Source organism: Parus major, chromosome 13 (assembly GCF_001522545.3).
Source record: "Parus major isolate Abel chromosome 13, Parus_major1.1, whole genome shotgun sequence".
In the NCBI taxonomy this organism is placed as follows: Eukaryota; Metazoa; Chordata; class Aves; order Passeriformes; family Paridae; genus Parus; species Parus major.
Window position 1 is genome coordinate 5,176,648 of NC_031782.1, and position 8,500 is coordinate 5,185,147.

Genomic DNA, 8,500 nt, shown 5'->3' on the forward strand with positions numbered 1-8,500 from the left:
AGAGCTCTTCAGCTCAGCTTTCCTCAGCTACTGGACAATAAGCTCAAAAGACACTTTACTAAGAGCTACCCCAGGAGCACATCATAAATAGTAAAGGAAGCAAACACTTGAGCATCTTCAGGCATGCATCTCCCAAATTCAGATTCCAAAGCCTCAACTGTGGAAATTCTAGTGCTTGATGGAAAATCCGAAACAAAGCCTGGTTTGAAAAAATTTATTTTACAAAAAATAAAAACTAGTCTTTACAAACATTTCAAATACTAGCTCTAAACCTCAACTCTTTTAATATTGGATTAAGCTTGTTCAAAATGCCAGACAGTCTTAAAAATTTTAAAGTTTGACATGTCCAAAAGGGTTTGTTCTTTCAAGAAATGTCATTACAGAGCTGTTGAAAGAAAAATGCTGTAGAATGTTTTTCAAAGTCAGAATCCCAAGTTCTTCATCCTTTTAACTACTTTTCAGGTGTTTATAATAAAAACAAACACCAGAAACTCAGGAAAAAAACAGAAACTCTTTTACCTTTTAAGCATATTGTAGAATGAGGGGCTGGAGAAACAGGGGGGAGAAGAGGAACAAATACTTGTCCATGCTGACCGAGTTGTGTTGCAGGAGAAGAATAAAATTTGTAGGTTTAAGTTGAAGAAAACTGAAGTCAGAGTATTGGTCCAGTCCCCTGTCAAAGGTGAACTTTTGGGCCTCTGAATTTCCAAAACATTTCCTTAATACCCGTAAGAACAAAGCTGAGGCTTAGTATGGGTCAAAGCAGTAACAGAGAATTAGAAACGAAGGAGTGCTGATCAAATAAGCTCCATTAATCTCCATTCCCTCTGTTGTTAAAGCAAATCTCTGAATATTTTTAGCTGCAAGGATCATCTTTAATGTCATCCATTCCCAAACCTCTGCAGTGATCAAAGGGAGCAATTTCCACAGAGATAAAATAAGCAACACATGAGGTGAAGCTGTCACCCTCACAACATGCAGAAGTTTTAAAATAAGCTTTATAAAACACAAATTGCAAATTTGCGGGTGTGTCTGTCCATTTTCACTGCATTTCCAAACCTTTAGCTCTACCCAATATTCTACTGGTAAATCTTCCTTGCAGATTCTGTACAGTATAAAGAGGAAAAAAACAGAGGTATACACAGTAGGTTCTGTCCTTCGCCCTTGGTATTAAAAATATGGCAAACCACAAAGGCTGGCATTAGGAATTCAGTCAACTCTTCTGGGTTTCAAAGGAAAATGCAGCTCTTCAGCAAAACTGCAAGGCTTGGTGCAGCCTGTGTACTGGAGATGCTTTTTGTTCGAGACACTGTTTAGGGAAAATGGTTGAGGACAGCAGCTGCCAATATGGTAAACATGTTCTGCTGAGGGGCACCACTCATCAGGGCTGCATGTTGTTGATAATGGCCAAAATGCTCATTTTCTCTTGGGCTGAGTCCACATCTTCGTTCTGTTTCTGAGCCACTCCTGTGCCAAGGCCATACAGTCGTCCGCAGTACTTTGCATCATCAATTGTATCCTCGAAAAATAACTGCAGATTAAAAAAGAAAAAAAAGAGGAATAGGTATTGTTTAATTGTGCCTCTAAATCAGAAAACATCCAGTGTTAATTAACAGTTTATTTTAGATCAGCCAACTCCAAGATGGAGTGTACAAATTAAAATAAGCACATGAGAGACAAGTAAACAGAACAAGTCTGTGCCAATATCAGCAATTCCTATTCCTGACAGTTGGAAGTGTGATAGCCACAAGGCTCAAAAATCCAAAACCAAAACAAACAACGCGTACTTGTTGACATTTACGGACAGGAAGTGGAGAAGGAAGGACACTGCAGTACCTCTTTCATTCTGAAAAAGGCCATTCCTGTGAGAAGAGAGTCTGATCCTGCCTGGTGTTGTCGTCCAATTCGCTGCAAATCCAGCTGATCTGCCACTTCCTGAAGGCCACCCTGCAAAGAGAAGAGATTTTGTTTTGAAAGATCCATCTCTTGCCAAAACTGCCACATTTCTCCAAAACAGGGTATGATGAACCAATGCAGATCCCAGCAGTACACACACTCCAGCTGTGAGTGAAACACAGTGGGGAACGGTGTTCAAGAGTGCATAAATAACTCTTCTCAAATTTAGATGCCTTCCTTTCCTGTTGCAGATACTTAAGATAACTTGTGAGTACATTCATAGGTTACACATGCTGGGCCTTTCCCTCCCTTTAGTCAAGGCTGTGATTCAGTAGATAAATTACTTTCAACACTCTTACCAGTTAATCAAGTCATGGAGTATTTAATGTAAAAGAAATAGCCTTGCATAGGAAACATAAATATGCTGAATTATAATTAGCCTCTGGTATACACAAACCACCAGGCTGTGGCAATGTCCCCTTTATAATAAACACATTGGCAAGTCACTTCCCACTTGTGAGGGAAGTGTCCATTAGACACAAACTGTGTCTCAGGTGCTTCTGTGTCACTACTGACTTTTATACACATTCCTGTTTTAAGACAACATAGGGAGCAGTTCTGCCACTTGTATTCCTGTACATGTACAGTGTTGATGCCCATCACCTGCTTTCTGGGGAGATTAAAGTACCTTTAGGTTTTTGCAGCTCTTCATTAAGTACTTCACATCATAGATAGATGGGAAGAAAAGGTTTAAGATGTGGAAAAATTCATGTTCCTCTTCTGGTAACCTGGAATCTGTCAACAACTTCACCATGTAGCCAAAGTCATAACCACTGAAAACAAAACCACAGAGAAACCAAGTAAGCAGACAGTACCTATAATCCAAGGTAATAGTACCTCCTTTTTCCACAGAATTTTACTTGCTGTGTCTTTCAAGCCTTAACATTTTCTGACATTCATAAAACTAGATCTCAGCCAGAACTCATCCTGATTTTCTATGTCATTGTAGGACTTCAAGATGCTCCCCAAGTGCTTTCACTAGCCTTTTGTGGAAGAGCTAAGCCACTGGGAAGAATACACATTTCTTCCCAGCTCTGTGCATTCCCGTAGCTAAGGGCAATATAGAAAAGCAGGAAACCCACAAGTAATCCTTGAGGGAGAAGGAGGTGGGGGCAACTCTTTTCATTTGTCATACCATGGTCAACCAGAGGCTTCCTAATCAGGTTGGTTGAAATGCTACAAGAAAGATGTCTTAACCACACAGATGGAAGTTCAGAGCACCAGCAACATTTTAAGGATGAAGAAATAAAATCTTTTACAAGGTATTTACTAAGTGTTAGAGATCACACTTCTTGAAGAAGATTCACATTCTTGAAGAAGCAACTTGTTAGTAGTTTCTTCAAGAGAGGGAGACTGTAACAGCAAAAGAATTGACAAGCAGTCAGGGAGTCAGATCATGAGGTGTCCTTACTTCTTCAACTTGGCCTTCGTATCTTGAAGCTTATTTTAGAACTGCGCGAATTTTTTTCCTTAAAATCTCTCAATCTCCATGGAAAATGCAGAGAATTAAGAGGAGATTTAACAGGGTCAGTCAACATCCTGGACACACCTGTGGAAGGACAGCCATTTCACGCTGTCGCTGAGGACGACCCCAGATGTCATCAGCAGCTCCGCAAAATGCAGGGTATCGATCCCTTCTTCTTCATGTTTCTGGAACTGCAGCCCAGAGCTGGCAAGGAGGTCTATGGAATCCTGAGAGTACATGTCTTCCCTGAAGGAAAAAAACAAAATGTTTGCACTCAGGGTGTTGCCAAGACAAGCTCATTTTAGAAAAATTCTCCCCACACTATATCAAGAATTGGACTAACAAGTAGGATACTTCTGGGTTCCAATTTGTCTCTCTAGAAAATTCAAACTGACTCAGTTTCAATGCCACCACTGCAAGTCTCCTACATCTCTAACAAGCTGTTCTTTGATCATAACTAGTTAACACTTCCATTGCTAATGCAAATTCCAAAGATTCCACCTCCATAGGACTGAAACTGACAGTTTTGAACAATGTCCCTTCTGCAAGGTGAAGGGAAGCAGCACAGATGAGGGCCCACAGGAAAGGGTAGTTTTCCCAAACAGGAAGATGTGCAACTCTAAAGCACTGACCATCATTCCTGTCTACATTTTTTCCTTTTCACTCTACAGCATGTACCACCTTATCAGTACCTCCACTTCCATCTCTGGGAGTAAACAGAATTGCATCATCCCTGACTCAGGAAGGACAACAATGATGTGTTTGGTGGAGAGCTGAGCAGCAACCTGACTTCTTTACTGTGTCATTTGAGGGGGGAGGAAACACACAGAGCCAGGTTCTATCAATATGATACCTCATTTAAATGGAGTGATCACACAATAAAAAACACTTCACTCTGATTTCACTTTTAAGAGGCTTACAAATTTGTGGAGTAAATAGTGCAACTTTTGGAGTCAAGAACTAGATGATCTGCACACAGTAGCTACAAATTTTTGTAATGCTTTCCAATGACAGTTTCATAAAAATAGTTGATTTCCTCTACATATGTGGTTTTGCAGATAAACCCTTTCTTTATTTCTAGACTGTTCTAGTGGTAATTATGCTGAGTTTATAATTACAGGGGAAGGGATAATGAAACTTGTTTCAGCTGCAACCCAGGATATTACAGTATGGAGGAGACAAGAACTGCCACACTCCATTTAACAAGATTCATTCTCCTGAACAGATGTGATGATTACAGCAACATGTTTTTAGATCCCAGCTTATACTTAAGCATGGATCTGTGAAGAGTTATTTTTCTTTTTGATGAGACCAGCACATCCATTTATTTTTAGCAGAAAGAGATGTAGTTTTACACAGACACACACACACATATATATCTATATGAAGTTTCAAACATTGTTCCAGAAAAAAAAGGCACACAAAATTATCAAGAGAATGGGTAATAAGGACAGAATTTTAGCATGGATTTGATTTCCAGATACACTGTTGATTCCTGGCACTCCAAAACTGGTTCCCACATAGTCTGTACTGGAATCTTATGGCTCAAACCAGTCAGCAATGATGCGTGGACACGCGTATTTGCCAATGGAAAGCATCACTCCAGCAGAAGGGAAGAGGAAATTATTGCCAAGCCCAAAGACTCACTGTGATAGACTGGCATTTAAGAAAACAAAGAGAAACACCTAAGTAAGTTAAAGCTGCTGGAGGCTGATGGGAGTTTTTCTCCTGGCCAATAACTGGCCATTTCTGAGAACTGACAGTAGTTTTGACCATTGAAAAGTGAGATCAACCTGTGAACACCACCTTAGGACCTAAGCCCAGGAATTTCTTGCTGTGAAGGGTAACAGAGCTCCAGCTGGCCCCCATCCCCTGCCCAGACCATGTGGCCCGGGCAGGGGCTGGGCTGGGCCTGCTGTGGCTCTCAGCCAGGAGATGGGGCCTGTGGGGCTTTATTCCTTTTAAGTTTTAAGCCTGTTTTGCTCTTCTTCTAATCCATATCTCACAGCAAGAAATGAGTAAGTTTTCTAGTGATTTTTTAGCTAATGCTTTAAAACCACGACACTCACGTAAGGTTGAATTTGAAGTTGAACTGCCAGGTGTTGATGCCAGAAGGATATTCCCCCTTCTCATTTGTGAAAGTCAGGCCCAGCTGGATAATTTTCAGCAGATCAACGTTACAGCGAAGGAGCTGGTACTGATAATCTATGGAGCTGCGGAATTCACCGATTGGCCTGACAACAACTCCGGGGAACTCCGTGTCCTGGGAGAGAAGGGAAAATTGAGTGTCACCATGGATTCTATTAGGAGTCATTATTACCACTGTGTTAGGAGGACAGTCCAGACAGTGAAAACCTGCACTGCTTCTGAGGAACAGTCAATGCCTACGTTAACAAAAACTACTGTCAGTCAAAACACACCTCAGCAACAGCAGTAGCCAGCTATTAGATGAAAAACCTCTTCCTTATACTGTGTGCTCTTTGCTGAACACCAAACTGCCACAGTGTTTTTACCCTCAGATTGGGTCACTGAGCTTCTACTGACTATACACAAAATCTTTCACAACGAGCCCAGAGCTGTGCACCTGACACAATCTCTCCCTTGCCCAAGAGGTTTATCTGTCTACTCTTACAGCACAGTCACTAAAACAGACCCTAAGAACACTTTCAGTGAGACTAAAAAGAAGCAAAAAGTTAATTTCCCATTGACAAATGTTAACAAAAAAAACCACATATTCGCTTCCTCAGCTGAATTTGACACCAAAATCCCATACACTCTGCAGAGGCACCTGACTTTTGCCAAACTTTTAATGAGGTCTTTTCATATCTTGAGGTTCAGTGCTCCTAAGCAAAGCTGGCAGAACTTACAGGATCACAGCTAAAACCAGTTCTTTATCTAACACATGCTGGGATGCTGCCAAGCAGATACAGACTTGTAAGAGCAGGAGGAGATTCCTCCCACCTGGGGGAGATTATGCTCTTCTTAAACAAAGCTTTCTGAACATATTGTCTTATCTACAGACAGAATATTTTTCTTCCCTAAGAATCAACATCTGCCCTCATTAGAAAGGAGGCAGCCCAGCTGGCTAGCAGTCACTTGCAGGCCTTTTGACCTCCAGTCCCATGGCATCTCCTATAATCAAATGGAGAAAAACATTGAAAGGACAAACACACTGATAGAAAAATACGGATTTAAACCCAATTGTAACTTGTTGCATTTTCCTTGTTGCAGAAACTAATACACTATGAATTGCTAAATATTAAATAAATTTATGTATTTAAGTAGGTCTCCTTCTTCCCCTTATTTCAATCAATCCATACTCAGCACTGTTTGTATAAATTCTGGAAAGTTGCTGAACAGCTTTTTATTTTGTCACCCCTTCTAGTTCAGTTTGACTGGGGGTAGGGAGAAATCATTTCTCACTCAAGAATCACCTTAGTCCACAACCCAAAAAAATCCCTTGTCTAAGGCAATTAGGTCAAGTATAAAACATTTACCATGGCAATGTAGCTGTAACTCAGAACAATCTCCCGAATTTTCCTCATCTCTTCCTCCAGGTTGTTGGCCCATACTTCACAGATAACCTGGCTGTTCTCTGCAAGGGCTGCTGGCATCTTGCAGGGACCAGAAAAGGCAGCTGATGCTGAACTCAAATGACAATGTAGAAATCACAAGCTGTGCAATCTTATGAGTGTGCTGCATTAAAGAGATAAATAAATAATGCTTTAAGTGAAGGAAGAGTAACATGTAAATAGATGCTCTGTAGGAGTCAGTCACCCTTCCATTTTCAAATAATCCATTTGAACTTTATACCAAGTTGTTTCTTGCTTTATCACTTTCTGTAAACATGCTGAATGAAATCTAGAGCATCTGTTCACAATATAAGAACAGATGCACAATCAACAGTCCAGTTCTTTATATAAAGAATCATTACCCTATATTCCTTTTCCTGGCATAAGCTTTGACACTTTGGGCACAAGATGTACAGGCAGTGAATCCTCATCTTTAATCCTCAGCTATTTCCCCATCCCTGGAAGTGTTTGGGGCCAGGCTGGATGGAGCTCTGAGCAACCCAGTCATGTGAAACGTGTCCCTGCCCACAGCAGGATCTGTTAGAGAGGATCTTGAAGGTCCTTTCTAATCCAAACCCCTCTGTGATTCTATGATGAAGACAATTTTTTAAACACAATCTCCAGCATTAGAGAAAACAGTAATTGACACGAATTTCAACGGGCTGACTATCTAAAGGTGGGTGCTAAGAAGATGGAGCCAGGCTCATCTTGGCGATGCCTACACAAGACAAGAGACAGTGGGCAGAAAGTGATGCACAGTCAGTTTCACCTGAACATCAGGAAGAACATGAGCAAAAACTGCAGGGACCGGGCACGGGAACAGATTACCCCGAGTGGTTTTGGAGTCTGACTCAATGAAGATATTCCAGAACCGTCTGGACACAGTCCTGTGCCACATGCTCTGGGATGATCCTGCTTGAGCAGGGAGGTTGAGCCAGGTGACCCCCTGTGGTCTCTTCTAACCGGACCCATTCTGGGATTCTGTCCTTCTCTGATGGAACTCGGGACACACTGCAGTGGGGTGTTTCGGCTGGAACCACCGGCAGTGCCAGCAGTGCTACAGCTCGGGCAAGCCACCGGCTGGTGCCCCATTCCCTCAACAACACCGGCGAACCGCTCCCAGGCCTCTGCAAGGAGGCTCGGGCTCAGCCCATGGCCGGGCCCTGCGCCACCAGTTACCTGGCACCGTCACAGCCCGGCCCGGCCCGGGGTCACCTCAGGGCCCCCCTCACAACCCGGGGGCGTCCGGACGCGGCTCATCGCGGCCGGGAAGCGGGAGGGCCACTGTCCGCGCCGCTGCCCTCTCAACCCCAGCCCCAGCCCTGCACTCCCAGTGCCGCTCCCGCTGCCGGTCCCGCTGCCTGCCCGCCCGTCCCGCTCCCCGGTACCTCCCGGCAGCCGCGGCCGGGACGCGCCGCTCTCGCCCCGCGCAGCCGCGATGGCTCCGAGTCTCCCCCTCCGCGAGGAGCGGCGCTTCCGGGTCTCGCGCCGCTTTGGCTCTCGCGAG

General features: G+C 43.2%; 1 protein-coding gene across 3 annotated transcripts; it reads right to left on the minus strand.

The window, feature by feature from the left end:
• Positions 1–198: 198 nt before the first annotated feature.
• On the minus strand, positions 199–8,497 carry CNOT8 (CCR4-NOT transcription complex subunit 8). Of its 3 annotated transcripts, none has more exons than XM_015641707.2 (7): positions 8,382–8,497; positions 6,919–7,117; positions 5,491–5,684; positions 3,506–3,667; positions 2,585–2,729; positions 1,837–1,947; positions 199–1,531 (listed from the first exon to the last, which is right to left on the minus strand). In XM_015641707.2, the coding sequence occupies exons 2-7, from the start codon at positions 7,033–7,035 to the stop codon at positions 1,382–1,384; spliced, it is 879 nt and encodes a 292-aa protein (XP_015497193.1). In that variant the 5' UTR covers positions 7,036–7,117; positions 8,382–8,497; the 3' UTR covers positions 199–1,381. The 3 variants fall into 3 exon arrangements, with proteins under 3 accessions (XP_015497193.1, XP_033373518.1, XP_033373519.1); XM_033517627.1 differs by lacking the exon at positions 8,382–8,497 and adding an exon at positions 7,763–8,305; XM_033517628.1 differs by lacking the exons at positions 3,506–3,667; positions 5,491–5,684; positions 6,919–7,117; positions 8,382–8,497 and adding an exon at positions 3,368–3,486.
• Between the last annotated feature and the right edge of the window lie 3 nt (positions 8,498–8,500).

Bases quoted from the DNA above. Each gene is read 5' to 3' on its own strand.
- CNOT8 (XM_015641707.2), bottom strand. From the start codon at position 7,035: ATGCCAGCAGCCCTTGCAGAGAACAGCCAGGTTATCTGTGAAGTATGG. The intron at 2,730-3,505 runs GTGTGTCCAGGA...TTTTGTTTTCAG, and splicing joins AAATGGCTGTCCTTCCACAG to TGGTTATGACTTTGGCTACA. The intron at 1,532-1,836 runs GTACTGCAGTGT...TTTAATCTGCAG, and splicing joins CCTTTTTCAGAATGAAAGAG to TTATTTTTCGAGGATACAAT.